This window comes from Salvelinus fontinalis, chromosome 13 (assembly GCF_029448725.1).
Source record: "Salvelinus fontinalis isolate EN_2023a chromosome 13, ASM2944872v1, whole genome shotgun sequence".
NCBI lineage: Eukaryota > Metazoa > Chordata > Actinopteri > Salmoniformes > Salmonidae > Salvelinus > Salvelinus fontinalis.
In genome coordinates, this window is record NC_074677.1 from 29,176,764 (window position 1) to 29,201,881 (window position 25,118).

At 42.2% G+C, this 25,118-nt stretch overlaps 2 protein-coding genes across 5 annotated transcripts in view; both read right to left on the reverse strand.

Annotated features, from left to right (window-relative positions):
- Positions 1–305: 305 nt before the first annotated feature.
- LOC129868381 (protein orai-2-like) lies at positions 306–22,768 on the reverse strand. Of its 4 annotated transcripts, XM_055942315.1 has the most exons (4): positions 16,370–16,860; positions 15,964–16,199; positions 15,153–15,716; positions 306–2,825 (listed from the first exon to the last, which is right to left on the reverse strand). In XM_055942315.1, the coding sequence occupies exons 1-4, from the start codon at positions 16,404–16,406 to the stop codon at positions 2,793–2,795; spliced, it is 870 nt and encodes a 289-aa protein (XP_055798290.1). In that variant the 5' UTR covers positions 16,407–16,860; the 3' UTR covers positions 306–2,792. The 4 variants fall into 4 exon arrangements, with proteins under 4 accessions (XP_055798290.1, XP_055798292.1, XP_055798291.1 ...); XM_055942317.1 differs by lacking the exons at positions 306–2,825; positions 16,370–16,860 and adding an exon at positions 22,298–22,768 and having other exon boundaries at positions 4,455–15,716; XM_055942316.1 differs by lacking the exons at positions 306–2,825; positions 16,370–16,860 and adding an exon at positions 22,288–22,768 and having other exon boundaries at positions 4,455–15,716.
- Positions 22,769–22,851: 83 nt separating this feature from the next.
- bckdk (branched chain ketoacid dehydrogenase kinase) overlaps positions 22,852–25,118 on the reverse strand; it is a 47,449-nt gene continuing 45,182 nt past the window's right edge. The window contains exon 11 of the mRNA XM_055942312.1: positions 22,852–24,780. Within this exon, the coding sequence (XP_055798287.1) occupies positions 24,636–24,780 (145 nt within the window). The 3' untranslated portion in view covers positions 22,852–24,635. The remainder of the gene's footprint in view (positions 24,781–25,118) is intronic.

Genomic DNA, 25,118 nt, shown 5'->3' on the forward strand with positions numbered 1-25,118 from the left:
CAGATGTCTCGAGTTTTGAGGGAACGTGCAATTGGCGTGCTGACTGCAGAAATGTCCACCAGAGCTGTTGCCAGAGAATTGAATGTTCATTTTTCTACCATAAGCTGCCGCCGACATAATTTTTGAGAGTTTGGCAGTGCATCCAATAGGCTTAGGCTATACAGGGCATTTGGAAATAGCCATGGGATGGTTTTTCAGTACTGCCAATAACGTTGACACTATTTTAAGTTGTTCAATAAATGTTAATATTTGTAACTACTTTAAGTAAATACGTGCAGTCAACTTGTAAAATAATGTGACAGGTGAAATGAACACGATCTGCTTTATTTCCTAATTGTTTTTTGCTTCGAGTGATCAACACGGTTTTCCAACACAGAAAATAAATTTGTGTAACACATTTGGCAGAAAATAGATTCATTTTCATCAGATGACAACAGAAGTACAAAGCTATTTGGCTGGCAGCCACACAAGTAAATTAGCTTACAATAAAAAAGCAATGTCTTTTTTGAAAAAATGGTGCATGGCCATCATATTTCCAATGTTTAATCATAGAAAGAATGTAGCCAGCTACATTTCCTAATGTTTTGCTTAAAGTTAATCTTGCATTTTACCTGAGAAAAGTAGGCTAGCTACACCGAGAAAAGTAGCTACACATTGTCAAAGTGCTGTCTGTTGATTGAATGCCCGTTCGTGAATTCTCATCCGAGTGGAGAAGTGCAACTGAAGCACAAAATGAGTCTGATGCAGGAATTACAATAAGAAGCATTTTAGATCTGCGTTTACAAAACGCAGTAAGAGACTTATTATGCATTTTGTATTTTTCTCAGCGGTAAGTTTAACTTGCTAGTTATCTAAGTAAATTACTCAATAAGGTGACGGGGCATCATATTGTGTATGCTTTATGTCGTGCTATAGAAGTCAAAGCCCTTTGGATGAGTTATCGATACACCTGCCATTGCTATCTTTTGATTTCCTTGGGTTTTCGTCCCTTCTGCGCCTCCCCAATCTTCTTCGAGCACAGCAGGCAGGCCCGTTGCCCTAGCGAATCCAGACTCGACACAGGTGTAGGCATGCTTCTTCAGAGCCAGTACCTTTCTTCCTTCAGACAAGTATGCCTCAAAACTTTGTTATTTTTCACAATGTCTCGTTCACATTCGCTTGTAAATGTCCAAACTCACCAAAATTACATTCGGTAGCTCCTAATGATATATGTATGAGCTGGATTTGCCTGTCTTTGCAATTAGTTCATTTTCATTTGCACCTTTTAGCATATTTAGCTAGCAGCCTCCATGGAAATTCTCTATTACTTGTGCTCATTTTGTTAGAATTCTGGCAAGACGCCCTATGATCTTTTTAGCGGTTTTAATTTTGGCGGTACAGTATCTGTATTCCCAGTCGTGAAATCCATAGATTATGGCCTAATGAATTTTTCAATTGACTGATTTCCTCATATGAACTGTAATTTAGTAAAATCTTTGAAATTGTTGCATGTTCTTCATTTCATTAGCATAGGTTCAGAAGATGATTCTATATGCCTGTTGGTTTTCTCAATAGGATAAAAACCAGGAACTTGATTTTGGACATTACTGTAAAATAAACTGTTTATAGACACATTTTACAAGATAAACATCTAACCACTTGTCCATTGTTGAAGCAAGACCTACTGGCAGCTTTGTCAAAATAAAAACACCCAGTTAGTCTCCTCCCCATTGCTACTACAAAGACGTTGTAATAAAATACAATAAATAGTGGGTTGGAGCGTTGTCCTTCCTGGTGTTCTATTGGCTATCATTTGAGACAATTCATTACTTGACAAATTAGTGCAATGATTAAACAGCTGTAAATGTTGTTTAATTTAACAAGCCAGGAGTGGACAATCACAATCCCTATGGTAATATCATTTTAAGGAGAATGTAGCCCATCACACAGATTATCCATTATATTGACCAGATATTCCAGTGGCCTCTATGAAAAGAAATGCCTTCGAAAATGGAAGGCAGTGGGGAGGAGGCAAGATCAGGTGGGACCATTCTAGCCAATGAGAGAGCAGATACGTGTGTGAACAACTGCAAAGTGTTTTTAAAGTTGCCAGGATGTATAAAGAGTTTTTAAAGTTGCCAGGATGTCATGGGCCCTACTTATATCAGTAAACTCGTAACAACGTAAACATTACGAAATGTCTATTCCAGCAAATAAGCCATACATTTTTTTGTTAAGTAAATTCGACACTCATTGACCTCCATACAAAAACTCCTCGCATGGTGAGCGGGGAAAAAACACTACCAGCTGGAGAAGGCAGATTTTGGGCCTAGTTATCCCTCTCGCTTTGCCACTTCTTCTGTCCATTTGGCTGTTTTTATACACTACTGGTCAAACGTTTTATAACACCTACTCATTCAAGGGTTTTTCTTTATTTGTACTATTTTCTACATTATAGAATAATATTGAAGACATCAAAACTATGAAATAACACATATGTAATCATGTAGTAACCAAAAAAGTGGTTAACAAATCAAAATCTATTTTACATTTAAGATTCTTCAAATAGCCACCCTTTGCCTTGATGACAGCTTTGCACACTCTTGGCATTCTCCCAACCAGATTCACTTGGAATGCTTTTCCAACAGTCTTGAAGGAGTTCCCACATATGCTGAGCATTTGTTGGCTGCTTTTCCTTCACTCTGTGGTCCGACTCATCCCAAACCATCTCAATTTGGTTGAGGTTGGGGGATTGTGGAGGCCAGGTCATCTGATACAGCACTCCATCACTCTTCTTCTTGGAAAAATACCCCCTACACAGCCTTGAGGTGTGTTGGGTCATTGTCCTGTTGAAAAACAAATGATAGTCCCATTAATCCCAAACCAGATGGGATGACATATTGCTGCAGAATGCTGTGGTAGCCATGCTGTCTAAGTGTGCCTTAAATTCTAAATAAATCACAGTGTCACCAACAAAGCACCATCACACCTCCTTCTCCATGCTTCACGGTGGGATATACACATTCAGTGATCATCCTTTCACCCACACCTTGTCTTACAAAGACACGGCGGTTGGAACCAAAAATCTCTAATTTGGGCTCTAGACCAATGGACAAATTTCCACTGGTCTAATGTCCATTGCTCGTGTTTCTTGGCCCAAGCAAGTCTCTTCTTATTGGTGTCCTTTAGTAGTGGTTTCTTTGCAGCAATTTGACCATGAAGGCCTGATTCACACAGTCTCCTCTGAACAGTTGATGTTGAGATGTGTCTGTTACTTTAACGCTGTGAAGCATTTATTTGGGCTGCAATTTCTGAGGCTGGTAACTCTAATGAACTTATCCTCTGCAGGTGAGGTAACTCTGGGTCTTCCATTCCTGTAGCGGTCCTCATGAGAGCCAGTTTCATCATAGCGCTTGATGGTTTTTGCGACTGCACTTAAATAAACTTTTGAAGTTCTTGAAATGTTCCAGATTGACTGACCTTCATGTTCTAAAGTAATGATGGACTGTCATTTCTCTTTGCTTATTTGAGCTGTTCTTTCCATAATATGGACTTGGTCTTTTACCAAGTAGGACTATCTTCTGTATACCCCCCTACCTTGTCACAACATAACTGATTGGCTCAAACGCATTAAGGAAAGAAATTCCACAAATTAACTTTTAAGGCGGCACACCTGTTAATTGAAATGCATTTCAGGTGACTACCTCATGAAGCTGGTTGAGAGAATGCCAAGAGTGCAAAGCTGTCAAGGCAAAGGGTGGCTATTTGCAGAATCTCAAATATAAAATATATTTAGATTTGTTAAACACCTTTTGGGGTTACTACATGATTCCATGTGTTATTTCATAGTTTTTATGTCTTCACTATTATTCTACAATGTAGAAAATAGTAGAAATAAGGAAAAACCCTTGAATGAGCAGGTGTTCTAAAACTTTTCACCAGTAGTGTATATCACAGGTGTGTACCATCTGGCCCTCTTGAGACATGCAAGTGTAACCCTTAGGAAATGAGCAATCCATGTATCAGATAGGCATGGCCTGCCTGTCTTAACTTGAAGGATCTGGGAATTGGCTCATCTGTATAACTTGTAAACTAGTGCTGTTTACACAGGCAGCCAATTCAGATATATTGCCAATTATTTGCAAATCTGATACCTCTGATCTTTTCCCCAATGTGTAAACACCAAAAAAAAGCACATGGCATCTGATCTTTTGACTACCAATTTATACCGCCTTGACTGTGAGAATTGGGCTGCTTGTGTAAACAGCCCTCCATATGTGGATGTGAATCCTGATCCTCCATGTGCTACTTCAAGGACTACATCAGTGTGAATGCGCAAATCTGACATGGGTCACAGGTAAAACAGTGTGGACAGAAAAGAACATTAGATTTCGGTTCTTATGGTGGCTGTGTAAACATAGCCTAGGTCTTCACAAGATATAATCAGCTCATAATACAGACAAGTAAGCAGAGAGTAGGGCATGGAAACATCAACAAACTAAGATGCCTTTATTTCTCATGTTAATTGATAAGATTGAAGAATTGCAGACACCTGACAGACAAGACTCTATTATCTTAATTTCTAAACAATTAATTTCCAAACAATTCTAAACAATCCTTCAAGCAGACATAAATCGTATTTATTTAAGAGAATTGAACGGTTGACTATTTACATTCCTCATACATTGCTTACCACTCAAACCAACCAATAAAGCTAAATATTCAATAAGCGTTTTGAGCAATACTTGGCTCCTTGCATATACAATATATACACATGCACATTTGTGGCCTGCTAGAGGTCATTTTGCAGGGCTCTGGCAGTGCTCCTCCTTGCACAAAGGCGGAGGTAGCGGTCCTGCTGCTGGGTTGTTGCCCTCCTACGGCCTCCTCCACGTCTCCTGATGTACTGGCCTGTCTCCTGGTAGCGCCTCCATGCTCTGGACACTACGCTGACAGACACAGCAAACCTTCTTGCCACAGCTCGCATTGATGTGCCATCCTGGATGAGCTGCTCTACCTGAGCCACTTGTGTGGGTTGTAGACTCTGTCTCATGCTACCATTAGAGTGAAAGCACCGCCAGCATTCAAAAGTGACCAAAACATCAGCCAGGAAGCATAGGAACTGAGAAGTGGTCTGTGGTCACCACCTGCAGAACCACTCCTTTATTGGGGGTGTCTTGCTAATTGCCTATAATTTCCACCTTTTGTCTATTCCATTTGCACAACAGCATGTGAAATTTATTGTCAATCAGTGTTGCTTCCTAAGTGGACAGTTTAATTTCACAGAAGTGTGATTGACTTGGAGTTACATTGTGTTGTTTAACCTGTTTGGGCTGCAGGGGCAGTATTGAGTAGCCAGATAAAAGGTGCCCATTTCAAACGGCCTCGTACTCAATTCTTGCTCGTACAATATGCATATTATTATTACTATTGGATAAAAAACACTCTCTAGTTTCTAAAACCGTTTGAATTATATCTGTGAGTCAAACAGAACTCATTTGGCACAAACTTCCTGACCAGGAAGTGGAAAGTCTGAAATTGGGGCTCTGTTCTACTTCCTGCCTATAAATGGGCATGATACGTAAGAGTATACGTGCACTTCATAGACCTTCCTCTGGATGTCAAGAGGCGGTGAGAGAAGAAATTTAGTTTTTTATCTTGGTCTGAAGTGGAATACAGGCTCTTTGTATGACGTGTCCTCCCATTTCCTGTTTTCTGGAGGCGCGAAAGGGTACTTGGATTTGCCTTCTGTTTAGCTGCCGTTATGGACGACTAATCTCTCCGGCTTTGATTTTATTTGATACATGTGACCATATCATCGTAAAGTATGTTTTTTCAACATAGTTTCATCAGATTATTGAAAATTTTTCGGGAGTTTTGCCGTGTTCCGTTCTCTTCCGTTTGTTGACATGGAGAGCTTTGTGCCACTAGGCTAGCGCGCTTGCTAATTCAAGAGGGAAAATGAATGTTCTAATTCCAAACAATGATTGTTCTTGACAAAGGACACCTTGTCCAACATTCTGATGGAAGATCACCAAAAGAAAGAAACATTTTATGATGCTATTTCATATATCTGTCGTGCATGTGAACTAGTCGCCGACGCCCAACGTTTGGGTACTCAGCTATACCGAAGCTGGATGTCGTAATGAAGTTATTTTTTAGAATTCTAACACTGCGATTTCATTAAGAACTAATGGATCTATCATTTTCGATACAACATGTATTTTTTAGTTATGTTTATGAATAGCTATTTGGTCAGAATATGTGTATCAGAAAACGTGTCAGAAAAATATCGTTGCTGTTTAGACGTTGTGGAAAAAGTAGCTAAGTTAGCACAATGTGTAACCACTGATTTCAGCTCTAAATATGCACATTTTCGAACAAAACATAAGTGTATGTATAACCTGATGTTATAGGACTGTCATCTGACGAAGAATATCAAGGTTAGTCAAAAATTATATATCTTTTGCTTGTTTGTTACGATCGCTAACCTTTTGCTACTGGGAAATGGCTTGTCTTTCTGGCTATTGTGGTAAGCTAATATAACGCTATATTTTGTTTTCGCTGTAAAACACTTAATAAATCGGAAATATTGGCTGGAATCACAAGATGCCTGTCTTTCATTTGCTGTACACTATGTATTTTTCAGAAATGTTTTATGATGAGTAATTAGGTATTTGACGTTGGTGTCTAATTATTCTGGCTGCTTTCGGTGCAATTTCTGATTGTAGCTGCAATGTAAACTATGATTTATACCTGAAATATGCACATTTTTCGAACAAAACAGATTTATTGAATAACATGTTATAAGACTGTCATCTGATGAAGTTGTTTGGTTGGTTCTTGGTTAGTTAGGTTGGCTTTGTGCATGCTACCTGTGCTGTGAAAGATGTCTGTCCTTTTTTGTATTTGGTGGTGAGCTAACATAAATATACGTGCTGTTTTCGCTGTAAAACATTTTAAAAATCAGACATGTTGGCTGGATTCACAAGATGTGTACCTTTCATTTGCTGTATTGGACTTGTTAATGTGTGAAAGTTAAATATTTAAAAAATATATATTTTGAATTTCGCGCCCTGCAATTGAGCTGGCTGTTGTCATAAGTGTACCGACAAGGGGCTTGCAGCCAGAAGAAGATAAGTGTTCCCTTTATTTTTTTGAGCAGTGTATTTAGCAACCCTCATTTTAATCCTAGTCAACACTGTTCCATGAAAAGTCATGGTGAAAATAACAGTATGCACCCCCTCTGCTGCAAGAATCCTATAGTAAATATGTTCATACACAAGTATAAAAATGTCACTGTTTGGAATAGAACAGAAGCAAGCACTGTGCTATTCTTGGCACATAAAACAGGTAATTTCATATGTTTTGAGCTTGCCAATGTCATAGTAAAGAAAATATAATGGATATAAAAGTGGATAGGCATTTCATGTAGCAATTCTATTTGCAAATGTTTATGCTGTCTCGTTATATAAGCCAATGTGAGTTCACAAACTATACTTTGCTGAGCATATGAATTGTAACTACAATATTAATTTGCTGTGTGGGCAGGTAGGATTTTATTTTACCATTCATCTCTCTCTGTGGGTCTAACCCCAAGAAGTTCTGGAAAACAGTTAAAGACCTGGAGAATAAACCCTCCTCCTCACAGCTGCCCATGTCCCTTAATGTTGATGATGTGGTTGTTACTGTCATGAAGCACGTGGCTGAGCCCTTTAATCACCACTTCATTAAGTCAGGATTCCTATTTGACTCACCATGCCTCTTTGCCCGGCCAACATTTCCTCATCTCCCACCCCTTCTAATGTGACTATCCCCAATGCTTCTCTCTCTTTTTCCCCTGCCCCGCTACAAAGTTTCTCCTTGCAGGCAGTCACTGAGTCCGAGGTGCTAAAGGACCTCCTGAAACTTGACCCCAAAAAAACATCTGGGTCAGATGGTTTAGACCAGTGGTTCTTAACCTGGGTTCGATCGAACCCCAGGGGTTCGGTGAGTCAGTCTCAGGGGTTAGGCAGAGGTCAAGACACACATCCGACTCATATGATTCGTGATGACACGCCCCGCTTGGCCATCATTGGCTGCAGGTGATCACGCTACATCGCTTGGCCTATCTGTGCTGCAGGGAATTTGGTGCGCTCAGTAGTCGACTTGTGACTGTCGTGATGGTACGTCTTGTGATTTCTTTCTTAATATTTTAATCCCTTCATACTTTTACTATGTCGAGCAAAAAAAGAAAGTGGTCGGACGAATATGTACAATATGGATTCACATGTATAACGGAACGTGATGGGAGTCAGCGTCCTAACTGCATGATTTGCAAAGCCAAGTTGAGCAATTCTAGTCTAGCACCGGCAAAACTAAGAGAACACTTCATTAAGCTGCATGGAGATGGAAAATACAAGAACACAACGCTCGCTGAATTCAAGGTGAAGAGAGCCAGATTCGATGAAAAGGCTACTCTGCCTGTTCTCGGCTTTGTACCCATCAACAAACCGATCCTCACAGCATCGTACGAATTTGCTTAATTGATCGCAAAGCAGGGCAAACCACACACCATTGGTGAAACACTCATAGAACCAGCTGTGTTGAAGATGGCGAAAATCATGCTGGGAAAAGAGGCTGAAGTTAAGTTATCCCAAATTCCTCTTTCAAATGACACCATCAGCGACAGAATAGTGGACATGAGCAAAGACATCTTGGCTCAAGTGGTTGCAGATCTGATTTCAAGCCCGGCAAAATTCAGCCTTCAACTCAACGAGACCACATACGTTGCCAATCTAAGCCAGCTTGATGTATTCGTGCGCTATGTGAAAGACGACGTGATAAAGGAAGATTTTTTATTTTGTAAGCCTCTTACAACAACAACTAAGGCAGTCGATGTGAAGAAACTTGTGGATGACTTCTTCAAAGACAACAATCTTTCGTAGGATATGGTTTCTGCAGTTGGTTCGGACGGAGCTCCAGTCATGCTGGGAAGAAAGTCTGGTTTTGGTGCGCTAGTGAAAGCCGATGCACCACACATCATTGTTCCGCATTGTATTCTGCACAGGCATGCGTTGGGCAACAAAAACCTTGCCTCCAAAACTGGCAGAAGTATTAAAAATTGTAGTGGAAAGCGTGAACTATGTGCGAACTAGTGCTCTGAGGCACCGCATCTTCAGTGAGCTGTGTAAAGAAATGGGCTCTGAATTCGAGGTACTTCTGTACCATTCTAACGTTCGGTGGTTATCCCGGGGACAGGTGCTGAATCGTGTTTTTGCCGTGCGTGTGGAATTAGCCCTGTTTTTGCAAGAGCACCAGCATTGTCATGCAGATTGCTTCAAAAATTCTGAGTTCATTCTCATTTTAGCGTACATGGCTAATATCTTCGCAGCTCTCAATCATCTCAATCAAAAGATGCAGGGCGGTGGAGTCAACATCATCGAAGCGGAGGAAAACATGAAGGCTTTTCAAAAAAAGCTACCGTTATGGAAACGACAAACAGAGAATGATAACTTCGCAAACTTTCCCCTGCTGGTCGACTGTGTAAGTAAGATCGAAGATGTATCTGGAATCGGAGACCTTTCTGTACCCGTGGAACTGAAGCAAGCAATTGCCACGCACTTAGATGAGCTTGCAAAGTCTCTCGACGGATACTTCCCTACAAGAGAGTCATATCCAGCATGGGTGAGACAGCCGTTCACGTTTAGTGTTGAGACAACAGATGTCAATGATGAATACATCGATGAAATCATTGAAATTCAGCAGAGCCAGGTTCAACAGCAACTCTTCAGAACAACAACGCGTTCAATGTTTTGGTGTCAACAAATGGTGACGTACCCTGTTATTGCTAAGAAAGATCTGGAGATTTTCATACCGTTTGTTACAACATATCTTTGCGAGTAATCCTTTTCGAGGATGCTGGACATAAAAACGAAGAAAAGGAACAGACTTTGTTGCGAAAATGACATGAGAGTGGCACTTGCCAAGGTGAAGCCGCGCATTTGGTCTCTGAAACTGAACTGGTCTCTGAAAGGCAACAGCAGAAGTCACACTGATTTGCAGTAAATATTCATTATTACGTTTTTGTTTTTGTGTGAAAATCATGTTTTGATGATTTTGTTCTTTGAACACACGGTGTTGATGTTGATGCACGGTTCATTTTGTGCACCAGTAAAATATATACCTATGTTTTGAATTTGAAAAAAATCATATTTTATTTTTCCAATTAAGAAGGGTTTGGTGAATGCGCATATGAAACTGGTGGGGTTCAGTACCTCCAACAAGGTTAAGAACCACTGGTTTAGACCCTTTCTTCTTCAAGGTTGCTGCCCCTATCATCGCCAAGCCTGTCTCTCATTTCTGGGAAGGTAGTCACGGTTCGTACTTTATTTAAAAGGGGGAGATCAAGCTGATCCTAACTGTTATAGGCCTATTTCTATTTTGACCCGTTTATCAAAAGTGTTGGAAAAACTTGTCAATAATAAACTGACTGGCTTTCTTGATGTCTATAGTATTCTCTCTGGTATGCAATCTGGTTTCCGCTCAGGTTATGGATGTGTCACAGCAAACCTAAAAGGGTCCTCAATGTCGTCACCACTGCCCTTGATTCTAAGCAATGTTCTGCTGCTATTTTTATTGACTTGGCCAAAGCTTTTGATATGGTAGACCATTCCATTCTTGTGGGCCGGCTAAGGAGTATTGGTGTCTTTGGCCTGGTTTGCTAACTACCTCTCTCAAAAGGGTGCAGTGTATAAAGTCAGAACATCTGCTGTCTCAGCCACTGCCTGTCACCAAGGGAGTACCCCAAGGCTCAATCCTAGGCCCCATGCTCTTCTCAATTTACATCAACAACATAGCTCAGGCAGTAGGAAGCGCTCTCATACATTTATATGCAGATGACAGTCTTACACTCAGCTGGCCCCTCCCCGGATTTTGTGTTAAATGCTCCACAACAAAGCTTTCTTAGTGTCCAACAAGCTTTCTCTACCCTTAACCTTGTTCTGAACACCTCCAAAACATAGGTCAAGTGGTTTGATAAGAAGAACGCCCCTCTCCCCACAGATGTGATTACTACCTCTGAGGGTTTAGAGCTTGAGGTAGTCACCTCATACAAGTACTTGGGAGTATGTCTAGACGGTACACTGTCCTCTCAGCACATATCAAAGCTGCAAGCTAAAGTTAAATCTAGACTTGGTTTCCTGTATCGTAATCACTCCTCTTTCACCTCAGCTGCCAAACTAACCCTGATTCAGATAACCATCCAAGCCACGCTAGATTACGGAGACATAATTTATAGATTGGAAGGTAAGGGTGCTCTCGAGCGGCTAGATGTTCTTTACCATTCGGCCATCAGATTTGCCTCCAATGCTCCTTATAGGACACATCACTGCACTCTATACTCCTCTGTAAACTGGTCATCTCTATATACCCGACTCAAGACCCACTGGTTGATGCTTATTTATAAAACCCTCTTAGGCCTCACTCCCCCCTATCTGAGATCTACTGCATCCCTCATCCTCCACATACAACACCCGTTCTGCCAGTCACATTCTGTTAAAGGTCCCCAAAGCACACACATCCCTGGGTCCCTCTTTTCAGTTCGCTGCAGCTAGTGACTGGAACAAGCTGCAACAAACACTCAAACTGGACAGTTTTATCTCAATCTCTTCATTCAAAGACTCAATCATGGACACTCTTACTGACGGTTGTGGCTGCTTTGCGTGATGTATTGTTGTCTCTACATTCTTGCCCTTTGTGCCATTGTCTGTGCCCAATAATGTCTTTACCATGTTGTTGTCATCATGTTGTGTTGCTACAATGCTGTGTTGTCATGTGTTGCTGACTTGCTATGTTGTTGTCTTAGGTCTCTCTTTATGTAGTGTTGTGTTGTCTTGTCGTGATGTGTTTTGCCCTATATATAAATATATATTTTTTTATCTCATCCCCGCAGGCCTTTTGCCTTTTGGTAGGCCGTCATTGTAAATAAGAATTTGTTCTTAACTGACTTGCCTAGTTAAATAAAAAATAAATAAAATAAAAATAAATTAACTCATGAGATTACAATTCTTAACGCTGAGGCACTATCTTTGACACCATAGAGTAGCCTAAGAACTGACGTACAGTTTATAGGCCTGGGTGGGCTTTCTTTAAAATACGAATTATAATGCCGATTAAATGAACATTCTCCCCAAAGCATGTCTGCACACACAGCATGTGTGCTCCTATTACTGTCACCTACGGCAATACACTCCCCTCCGTATGTATTTGGACAGTGAAGCTAACATTTAAAATTTGTCTCTATACTCCAGCATTTTGGATGTGAGATCAAATGTTTAATGTGAGGCGACAGCACAGAATGACCCTTAAATAAAAGGTGAATCTTCATACATGTTTTACTGTTTAGAAATAAATGAAAGCACTTGATGTATCTAGTCTCCGCATTTGAAGAAGTCCTAAGTATATTGGACAAATTCACTTAGTGTATTAAAGTAGTCAAAAGTTTAGTATTTGGTCCTATAATCCTAGCACACAATGACTACATCAAGTTTTTGATTCGTTTTGTGTGTGTTGTGGGTTGTTTTGCCCAATAGAAATAAATTCAAGTCATTCAGTTCCAAAGTGAGTAGATACAGTAAAATGTAATCTAACATATCTATATTAATCCTGATAATGCCCTGATTAAGAATCGTGAAAAATGACAAGTGAAATACCGTTCAGAGGCTACAACAAAACATGCTAACATGTATGGTCATCATTATGATCCGTATCATAGAAGCATCCACGTTAATGTAAAAGTGTTCAGAAACACCCATTGTTATTTACAATAAAAAAGGTCACTCCAAAATTAAAATACATTAATCAGTTCCTATTGGGCAAAACATAATCGAAAACACAACTAAAACAAACTACAAATGTATCCAACAAGTTTGTAGTCACAAGCATGATGGTATCATTGAGTGTAGGAATATGGGACAAAATACTAAACTTTTTAATACACAAAGTGAATTTGTCCAAATACTTGACTTTTTCAAATGGGGGGAATAGATACCGTACTTTCATTTCTAAAACAGTAAAAACTATATGAAAATACCCTAGAATAAAAGGTGACAGACATTCTGTAGTCTCATGAAACACTTGATCTCAAATCCAAAATGCTGGAGAAGAGCAGCCCTCCATCCCAAATAAGATTATTCACTTTCAAATAGACTGAACAAAAATATAAACGCTACATAAGTGTTGGTCCCATGTCTCATGAGCTGAAATTAAAGATCCCAGAACTGTTCCATACAACACAAAAAAAAACATCTAAAATGGTGTGCACATTTGTTAACATCCCTGTTAGTGAGCATTTCTCCTTTGCCAAATTAATCCAGCCACCTGACAGGTGTGGCATGTCAAGAAGCAGATTAAACAGCATGGTCATTACACAGGTGCACCTTGTGCTGGGGCCAATAAAAGGCCATTCTAAAATGTGCAGTTTTGTCACAACACAATGCCACAGATGTCTAAAGTTGAGGGAGCATGCAATTGGCATGCTGACTGCAAGAATGTCCACCAGAGCTGTTGCCAGAAAATGTAATGTTCATTTCCCTACAATAAGCCGTCTCCAACGTTTTAGATAATTTGGCAGTACATTCAACCAGCCTCACAACCGCAGACCACGTGTAACCACGCCAGCCCAGGACCTCCAAATATGGCTTCCTCACCTGCGGGATCGTCTGAGACCAGCCACCCGGACAGCTGCACAACAGAAGAATTTCTGCACAAACTGTCAGAAACCGTCTCAGGGAAGCTCATCTGCGTGTTCGTCGTCCTCACCAGGGTCTTGACCTGACTGCAGTTCTGCGTCGTAACCGACTTCAGTGAGCAAATGCTCATTTCCGATGGCCACTGGTACACTGGAGAAGTGTGCTCTTCACAGATGAATCCTGGTTTCAACTGTACTGTGCAGAAGGCAGACTGAGTATGGCATCAAGTGGGCAAGCGGTTTGCTTATGTCAACGTTGTGAACAGAGCCCCATGGTGGCGGTGGGGTTATGGTATGGGCAGGCATAAGCTACAGACGTCGAACACAACTGCATTTTATCGATGCCAATTTCAATGAACAGAGATACCGTGACGAGATCCTTAGGCCCATTGTCTTGCCATTCATTCGCCGCCATCAACTCATGTTTCAGCATGATAATGCATGGCTCCATGCCACAAGGACCTGTGCACAATTCCTGAAGCTGAAAATGTCCCAGCTCTTCCTTGGCCTACATGCTCAATGTCACCCATTGAGCATGTTCGGGATGCTATGGACCGACGTATAAGACTGTGTTCCAGTTCCCGCCAATATCCAGCAACTTCGCACAGCCATTGAAGAGTGAAGCAACATTACACAGGCAACAATCAACAGCCCGATCAACTCTATGCGTATCTGTGACCAACAGATGCATCTCCGTATTCCCAGTCATGTGAAATCCATAGATTTGGGCCTAATGAATTTATTTCAATTGACTGATTTCCTTTTATGAATTGTAACTTTGAAATTGTTGCATGTTGTGTTTATATTTTTTGTTCAGTGTACATTACACGCTGTTTGGTGCAGCATGAACACCTTCAAAAATAAATGGACTTTTGTTTCCACCTGCTTCTGCCTCAGCTTACAACTCTGGTTTCAGTGTTGATCATAGCCTGACAACAATAACAGCCTTGTGAGAACAAGTTAAGCACATGTGATGGTTGACACCACTTCCTTCATGAAATGTGGAGATGGCACAAATCAACCACTAACAAAATAGCCCTTAAAATAATCTTTAAAAATAGAATCAATACATCAGATCCTACATCTCTCACAGAGACAAGATACTATTTTCCAAATCAAACAAACATACTATGAACTTTGACCTCCATAATTTAGTAGAGCTGAGAATTCCTTTAAACTTCCCACATATTAAGTGGAGTTTTGGGGCTCTCTGCCAAAAAAACTTTAAGGAAGACATTAACAATGAACAGGCTAGAGGCTGAATAGGAAAGGGTGCTTGATAAATAGGGGATAAGGAAATCCTTAATCCTACCACTTATTCAGTGGAATTTTGGTGCTTCTCAACAATGTGAGAAGGCATTGACAGTGGACAGGAAGAGCACAGAGAGAAGAGCTAAAGAGATCACACTGCCTGTAAGCCTCTCTCGCACCCATCCAGCAGCACCTTAATTTTGTGCAGTTCCTCGATCTCCTGGTGATGGCGCTCTGTCTTGTGGCTCACCAGCGAGCGGTAGAAGTGGATGGTGAATACCACAAAGATAACCCCCACCGGCACCATGATGATGGTGGAGGCCAGGGCTGCCTGCCAGCCACTGTGCCCTGGCGAAGGGGTGGGCTTGGGTGGCAGGGCAGGGCTGCTACAGTTCAGCTTGGATAGTGCCAGCTCTGCGGCAGCCACCGCCACCTGGTTGGCGGAACTAGAGTCCACGGGCAGGAACTTGATCCAGCAGAGCAGCACTACCTCTGCCAGGAAAAGCAGGATGCCCAGGGCAGTGGAGAAGCCCCAGGCCAGCTCAATGTAGTGGTGCATGCGCTCGTGGGGTGACTCGCTGACTGAGTTGAGGTTGTGGATATTGCTGACTGCCTCCACGTTGGGTAGGATGCAGGTGCTGATGAGCAGGGCAAGCAGGTGCACGGCCACCAGCACCGTAGTACACACGCTAAAGGCAATGAGGAGCATTCGCGGGTAGTTGTACTGGATCTCCAACTGGACCTCCACCATTGCCACCTAGCACAACACATAACACCATTACTATCACAGTCCACAGTGAGAAGGAAAGCAACTTAATTTTGACTGGTTAAAATGCTATTAATAGCAGCAGGGGAGTGAGTGCGTTTTTTCCCCGTCTTGGTTTATCAGAAAAATGTCTGTCTCCAGGGATACAGTGTACAGGCTGTCAGGGAAATTGAGTTTAAAAACAACTTTGAAGGGATTAGCCATGCTATTATCCCTGAAAAACAGTGGGGTGACTCACCATAGCGAAGCCAGAGAGCAGGGCAGAGGTGCGGCTGGAGGCTTTCAGTTTGGCCCGGCTCAAGTAGAGCTTCCTCCAAGACAGCGCCTGCACAGAGTGGTGGTTGGAGGTGACCAGCTCCAGGTAGCTGCGGCGCACCCAGTCCCTGTAGTCCATCCCTCCACCCTCAGGCATCCGCTCAAAGCCCCCAGGGGCTGGGGAGCCCTTGGGCACGTTCAGCTCACTGCTCATGGGAACTAGCGGACAAAAAGGGATGAAAATGTTAAAGGAAATAACACAAAAAGAGAATGATTTTAGATTTTCCCAGATTTCATGTTTATCATCGGTGGGCCAATTTGACAGTGTGGTCCAACATTGTAACATTATAGCTGAATTCTTGAGACATATCTGAACCTAGGCTACTCACATGGCTGGGCTTCGCTTGTTTTATGAGTGGCTTTCATCACCTATCTACAGTTGAGAGCAAAAAAAATAAAAATACTTAGCAGTGAGTGCTTGAAAGTATTGATTGTGCCATAATACCAGCTGTAGCAACAAGTGCCAGGGTTACATCCTTGTTAGCTAAGAATGTAACTCCAGTGTTAGACATATATACTAGAATCGTGGTTCCCAACGATGGGTACTAGGACCCCTGGGGGTAGTTGGCCTATTCACAGGGGGCACTTAAGACCATAGGGTTACTGGTAAAATGCACGGAACCCCACCGGGCCTTCACGACTGACTGCCGACGTTATCTGCCCGAGGGATTTATCCAACCGGCACCTCCGTCCCGGCGTTACCTGAACGCTCATCTGAGGCCCGCTAATCGTTAGCTGTCTTATCGGCTGCTATCTGAACAAAACCCCACTACACGGAACCTACCGACGGAAACGCACGAGGTATCTACAAACAGACCTCCATCCTATGCTGCTACCGATAGCCATATACCCGGCCAGCTGTCTGGATCGCCACGACCCCAACCAACCTCTACTCACTGGACCCTTATTTATCACTCGATTAAGCTTGCCTCTCCTTAATGTAAATATGCCTTGTCCATTGCTGTTCTGGTTAGTGTTTATTGGCTTATTTCACTGTAGAGATTCTAGCCCTGCTCTCTATACCATATCCAACCCTGCAGTTCCACCACCCACATATGCGATGACATCACCTGGTTTCAATGATGTTTCTAGAGACAAGATCTCTCTCATCATCACTCAATACCTAGGTTTACCTCCACTGTATTCACATCCTACCATACCTTTGTCTGTACATTATTCCTTTAAACTATTTTATCGCCCCCAGAAACTTCCTTTTACTCTCTGCTCTGGTAGCTCTAGGCGACCAATTCTCATAGCTTTTAGCCGTACTATTATCCTACTTCTCCTCTGTTCCTCTGGTGATGTAGAGGTGAATCCAGGCCCTGCAGTACCTGGCTCCACTCCTATTCCCCAGGCGCTCTCTTTTGATGACTTCTGTAACCGTAATAGCCTTGGCTTCATGCATGTTAACATTAGGAGCCTCCTCCCTAAGTTTGTTTTGTTCACTGCTTTAGCACACTCTACCAACCCGGATGTATTAGCCGTGTCTGAATCCTGGCTTAGAAAGACCACCAAAAATTCAGACATTTTTATCCCCAATTACAATATTTTCAGACAAGATAGAACGGCCAAAGGGGGCGGTGTTGCAATCTACTGCAAAGACTGCCTGCAGAGTTCTGTTATACTATCCAGGTCTGTTCCCAAACAATTTGAACTTCTACTTTTAAAAATCCACCTCTCTAAAAACAAGTCTCTCACCGTTGCCGCCTGCTATAGACCACCCTCTGCCCCCAGCTGTGCTCTGGACACTATATGTGAACTGATTGCCCCCCATCTATCTTCAGAGCTCGTGCTGCTAGGCGACCTAAATTTGAACATGCTCAACACCCCAGCCACCCTACAATCTAAGCTTGATGCCCTCAATCTCACACAAATTATTAATGAACCTACCAGGTACCACCCCAATTCCGTAAACACGGGTACCCTCATAGATATCATCCTAACAAACTTGCCCTCCAAATACACCTCTGCTGTTTTTAACCAAGATCTCAGCGATCACTGCCTCATTGCCTGCATCCGTAATGGGTCAGCGGTCAAACGACCTCCACTCATCACTGTCAAACGCTCCCTGAAACACTTCAGCGAGCAGGCCTTCCTAATTGACCTGGCCGGGGTATCCTGGAAGGATATTGATCTCATCCCGTCAGTAGAGGATGCCTGGTCATTTTTTAAAAATGCCTTCCTCACCATCTTGAATAAGCATGCCCCATTCAAGAAATTTAGAACCAGGAACAGATATAGCCCTTGGTTCTCTCCTGACCTGACTGCCCTTAACCAACAGAAAAACATCCTATGGCGTTCTGCATTAGCATCGAACAGCCCCCGTGATATGCAACTTTTCAGGGAAGCCAGAAACCAATATACACAGGCAGTTAGAACAGCCAAGGCTAGCTTTTTCAAGCAGAAATTTGCTTCCTGCAACACAAATTCAAAAAAGTTCTGGGACACCGTAAAGTCCATGGAGAATAAGAACACCTCCTCCCAGCTTCCAACCGCCCTGAAGATAGGAAACACTGTCACCACCGACAAATCCACTATAATTGAGAATTTCAATAAGCATTTTTCTACGGCTGGCCATGCTTTCCACCTGGCTACCCCTACCCGGGACAACAGCACTGCCCTCCCCTCTGCTACTCGCCCAAGCCTTCCCCATTTCTCTTTCTCCCAAATACAGTCAGCTGATGTTCTTAATGAGCTGCAAAATCTGGACCCTTACAAATCAGCCGGGCTAGATAATCTGGACCCTTTCTTTCTAAAACTATCTGCTGAAATTGTTGCCACCCCTATTACTAGCCTCTTCAACCTCTCTTTCGTGTCGTCTGAGATACCCAAAGATTGGAAAGCAGCTGCGGTTATCCCCCTCTTCAAAGGGGGGGACACCCTTGACCCTAACTGCTACAGACCTATATCTATCCTACCCTGCCTTTCTAAGGTCTTCGAAAGCCAAGTCAACAAACAGATTACCGACCATTTCGAATCACACCACAGCTTCTCCGCTATGCAATCTGGTTTCAGAGCTGGTCATGGGTGCACCTCAGCCACGCTCAAGGTCATAAACGATATCGTAACCGCCATCGATAGGAAACAATACTGTGCAGCCGTATTCATTGACCTGGCCAAGGCTTTTGACTCTGTCAATCACCACATCCTCATTGGCAGACTCGACAGCCTTGGTTTCTCTAATGATTGCCTCGCCTGGTTCACCAACTACTTCTCTGATAGAGTTCAGTGTGTCAAATCGGAGGGTCTGTTGTCCGGGCCTCTGGCAGTCTCTATGGGGGTGCCACAGGGTTCAATTCTTGGACCGACTCTCTTCTCTGTTTACATCAATGATGTCGCTCTTGCTGCTGGTGATTCTCTGATCCACCTCTACGCAGACGACACTATTCTGTATACTTCTGGCCCTTCTTTTGACACTGTGTTAACAACCCTCCAGGCGAGCTTCAATGCCATACAACTCTCCTTCCGTGGCCTCCAACTGCTCTTAAATACAAGTAAAACCAAATGCATGCTCTTCAACCGATCGCTGCCTGCTCCGGCCCGCCTGTCCAACATCACTACTTTGGACGGCTCTGACTTAGAATATGTGGACAACTACAAATACCTAGGTGTCTGGTTAGACTGTAAACTCTCCTTCCAGACCCACATCAAACATCTCCAATCCAAAGTCAAATCTAGAATTGGCTTCCTATTCCGCAACAAAGCATCCTTTACTCATGCTGCCAAACATACCCTTGTAAAACTGACCATCCTACCAATCCTCGACTTCGGTGATGTCATTTACAAAATAGCCTCCAAAACCCTACTCAATAAATTGGATGCAGTCTATCACAGTGCCATCCGTTTTGTCACCAAAGCCCCATATACTACCCACCACTGCGACCTGTACACTCTCGTTGGCTGGCCCTCGCTTCATACTCGTCGCCAAACCCATTGGTTCCAGGTCATCTACAAGACCCTGCTAGGTAAAGTCCCCCCTTATCTCAGCTCGCTGGTCACCATAGCAGCACCTACCCGTAGCACGCGCTCCAGCAGGTATATCTCTCTAGTCACCCCCAAAACCAATTCTTCCTTTGGACGCCTCTCCTTCCAGTTCTCTGCTGCCAATGACTGGAACGAACTACAAAAATCTCTGAAACTGGAAACACCTATCTCCCTCACTAGCTTTAAGCACCAGCTGTCAGAGCAGCTCATAGATTACTGCACCTGTACATAACCCATCTACAATTTAGCCCAAACAACTACCTCTTTACCTACTGTATTTATTTATTAATTTATTTTGCTCCTTTGCACCCCATTATTTCTGTCTCTACTTTGCACTTTCTTCCAATGCAAACCAACCATTCCAGTGTTTTTTTTAGTTTTTATTTTACTTGCTGTGTTGTACTCACTTCGCCTCCATGGCCTTTTTATATTTTTATTTATTTATACATATATCTGTTTGCCTTCACCTCCCTTATCTCACCTCACTTGCTCACATTGTATATAGACTTATTTTTTTTATCTTTTTCACTGTATTATTGACTATATGTTTGTTTTTACTCCATGTGTAACTATGTGTTGTTGTATGTGTCGAACTGCTTTGCTTTATCTTGGCCAGGTCGCAATTGTAAATGAGAACGTGTTCTCAATTTGCCTACCTGGTTAAATAAAGGTTAAATAAAAAATAAAATAAAAAAAGTACTTATGGGGTACTACGGGCAGAGAAAAATTCAGTAGATGGTACTGTAAGCAAAAAAGTGATCCAGTGCATCCCAAACGCGCTCAACGGGTGACCTGTCTGGTGTGTATGCAGGCCATGTACGAACTGGGATATTTTCAGCTTCCAAGAATTGTGTACAGGGCCTTGACAATGCATGGCCCCAAGTCGCATGCTGAAACAAGAGGTGATGGTGGTGGATGAATGGCTCTCGTCATGGTATCTCTGTGCATTCAAATTGCGTTCATTGTCCGTAGCTTATGCCTACCCATACCATAACCCCACCATGGGGCCCTGTTCACAACGTTGACATCAGCAAACCGCTTGCCCACACAACACCATACAGGCTGTCTGCCATCTGCCTGGTAAAGTTGAAACCGGGATTCATCCTTGAAGAGCGCACATCTCCAGCTTGCCAGTGGCCATCGAAGGTGAGCATTTGTCCACTGAAGTCATTTACAAAGCCTAACTGCAGTCAGGCCAAGACCCTGGTTAGGCCGACGAGCATGCAGATAAGCTTCCCTGAGAGTTAAGCAGAAATTCTTCGGTTGTGCAAACCCAGTTTCATCAGCTGTCCAGGTGGCTGGTCTCAGACGATCCCACGGGTTAAGCAGCCCGATTTGTGGAGATCCTGGGCTGGCGTGGTTGTAAGGCCGGTTGGACGAACTGCCAAATTCTCTAAAACGAGGCAGCTTATGGAAAACAAATTAACATTCAATTCTCTGGTAGACATTCCTGCAGTTGGCATGCCAATTGCCCGCTACCGCAAAACTTGAGACATGTGGCATTGTTGTGACAAAACGGCACATTTTACATGTTGCGTATAAATTTGAGTGTAGATATGGCTACATCCTTGTCAGGGAAATTCAACCGGATACGACCTTGATGCCTACATCGGTAAATTTACAACTTGGTCAAATTATGAATAGCTAATTAATTTTGTGCATGATACTCAGGGATCCTGCATTACGATCTTGCCAAATGACGTCACTGGCTAGCGTTCTACTCCAGTCACAATGTAACTGAGAATAGTTTGAGGGATAATTACAGAAGCTCATTCGCATCCCTCAGTCAATGATTATTTTTTTTGCTCAATTAAAATGTCAATGTTTCAACAAAAAAAACGTATGAATGTATCGCAATCGACAGCGTTGTGCAACGTAGGAGCTATATATATTTTTTAAATCCAGCAGGCTAGGTAAATATCTCGCGCTTACGTTAGTTAACTAGATAGCTAACGTTACCTGGTTAGTAAACAATATTCAACCAAGCGTGGAATGTCAACTAACTAGCAAACAAGTCGCCTGAAAAGGAAAATAAATGCAACCAAGTGTCATCATCAAATGTTTATTTCCTTAGTCATTCCAGCGTCCATCAATCCACATTTTCGCTACGGCTACTTAGAAAATAAAAGACGATGCGACTTCCTGGCACTCTGGCTAGCATCGCGTTGGCGATGTTATGGGCAAGCTCAGTAGACAGCTACACGATTGACAAATTTGACCTTTTTGCCAATACGTCATTCGACTTATTAATGCAACCACAAACCTTGACGTACTTCGGTGATTATTAAAGGGTGATGAACCCCTTGCAGTACGGTAACTTGCTGAGAGACTTCACGGCTATCTTTCCTTCACCGTAAGGAGCATTCTGGTCACGTGACATCTGCATCCCATGATGAGAATATGGCTACAATTAACAAAGTGGAGCCATATAAACAATAAGGAGTTTCAACTAGACCACCTCAATAACCCAAATTGTGATCCTCACATACAATGAATGAGACTACAGGTTACATGTGTTTTCTACTCAATCTATGAATTACAATAATTGTAATTGCTCTGGATTAAAGTTTGATAAATCAGTAGGTCTTCAGTATGTGGGCTGGCGCTGGTTCTCAAGGTATTGCTGACCTCGTTCAGTTTGGACACAGTCACCAATGTGATTGAATTAAAAATGGTTCTCTCAAAAGGAGGAGGCTGGCTATGCAGGTGCTAGTAAAAACAGTTTGAATAACAAAATTATTACAACCTTAAAACATACAACTCAACCGGTCAGTCACTTTCAATTCAGTCATCTCTTTCCCTTTCACACAGACAGACAAACTTCCAATTCCACCCATGAATAGATTTTAATAATGCCCAAGAAAACTTAACAATGAAAATGTTAAAATAGACAGACATCAACTAATCAGACAAAGTAATCTATGCCAGTGCAGACTGCTAGTAACCCCACTCCATAATTTGGCAATGTATTAAAGGAGAAGGAAATAATAATATGGGTGTGTAAGCCTTCATTTCATGACCATAAAACAGTGTTAATAACAAAAAAAAGACCACAAAACCTATATGACAAGTATGTTTCCAGAAAAGTCCCCCCCTGCCCAAAAAGTTGACAGTAATGATGTAAAACGAGCATTTAAATTATAGAGTTATGACTTGTATTAGCAGTAAAAAGTTATCTATTATGCAGATATTTTTTGTCAAGCTTCATCTCTTTTGCAAGCAGGGGGCAGATTTGGACAGGGCACATCATTCATGAGGTGACTGAAGTCTAGCCACTAGGAATTATCATGCTAGAAAGAGCCTAATATTCTCTACCTAGTCCCATCCCAAAACTTTAAAATCACAGGGAACGTCTGTTAATCACCAGAGGTATATTTAGCGAGGTGAAACATTGCGAATGTTCCTCACTGATGTATATACTTTTAAAGGATTTACGTGCCAATTCCCAGCATTCTTATGCCAGCTGGCCAGACCACATACCTAAAGTTATATATCTGGATAATTCATGCACATTAAAATGTCAACCATACTCAAAGTAAGGTTTCAAAAGTTTGATCAAACTTATTGACCCTTCTCGGAATGTGTTCAGTAACAAATGCCTTCAAACAAAGAAAATAAAAAACTTGTGAAATATTGACTTATTTAACACTTTCTCTGCAGATAAATAAGTAAAAACATTAATAAAAACATTACTTCTTTCGGTGTATAGGAAGCAATTTTTTTTTATATAAACTTTAGTTTAGGTATTGTAATAACACAGCAAGAAATGAGAACCCCCCCCCCCCAAATAAAAATGAAACGTTTTTCAACATTCTATATTAGATAGACTAACGAGTGTGAAATTGCATTACAGATAAAGATGATATTGAGCAGTGCTAATGGTTAAGTTAACATGTCGTCGTAGGGACCAGCATCACACACAGTAAGGCAACTGAACATCTACTCATGACCTTGCCTAAGCGCTTGACAAAATGGCACTGAAGCAAGAGTTAACTTAACAGTTCTTTCTGCAAATCAATTCATGAGTGTAGTTCGACTGGTGTTTTGCCAGTTTCGTCCACGGTGTCCTCCACAGGCGATTCAAGAGGTCTTTGAGGGAAGCTTCATCTAAACTCCAATAATAGCCACTGGTGTGTGTTAAATGAGACTCCTCTCTTCCCTGCTTCTTTAGTCTCTTTATATTTGCAGAGGCTATATGCAACACCAGTAACTTGCAGGCAGACCAAATTAACTTCTTTCAGGCTGAAGTTTCTTTCCTTTTCCTTTCTACCACAGTAACATCAACACTAACCACCATGCATATTCTGTTTATGACCTGTATGCTTAAGAGTTCAAAAAAACTCACGATGCTGAAGAGATGGGCGATAAAGGGAAACACAAAACAAAAAAAGGTGAGAGCGCCAAACCGGCCACCATCTTAGCCTGTTTAAAGTCTTGAGGCGAAAAAAGGAAACTTGTAGAAGTGAGTTGTGAGGAGCCAACTGGCAATTTATCACTGTAGACTAGCCCAGGCTAATGCTGAAATGGCTGAGCCCCTTGGTGGAAATGTCTCTGTGCTCCCTGTATCGCCACCCCCTCCCCTTGGTCTCCAGGGCTAAGCAGCAAGTGATCTTAGACGCGGAAGCTCTCTCCCTTGCCGTCTATGTGGCGCAGGCGCAGGTATACATCGGTGCCGATGCCCTGCATGGACTGGATGGACAGGGAGCCACCCAGGTACTCGGCGTACGCCCGGGAGGTGGGCAGCCCGAAGCCAAACCTGACGGGTACACAGAGTTTCTCATACATTAATATTCTGGAGTTTTGTAAACTGGCACAATTAACATGAATTGATGATATCTTTATTTTGCATTGCAATGAGCAAGGACCGCCTAGAGAAAGCAAAAGGTGTATAAATTGTTTGGGGATGCTAAACACAGATGTAAACATTACCCTCGTACAGTCGCAAGATAAATAATTGCACTAAGGACGTATTTCGTAGGTGTTATCTCCATGACTACTTAAAAGCAAAGAACAGTTCATACAAAACTGTTTTTTACTTACATATCCATTCCCCAACAAGTCTCAATAATTCGTAAGATGAAGTAAACCCATGTG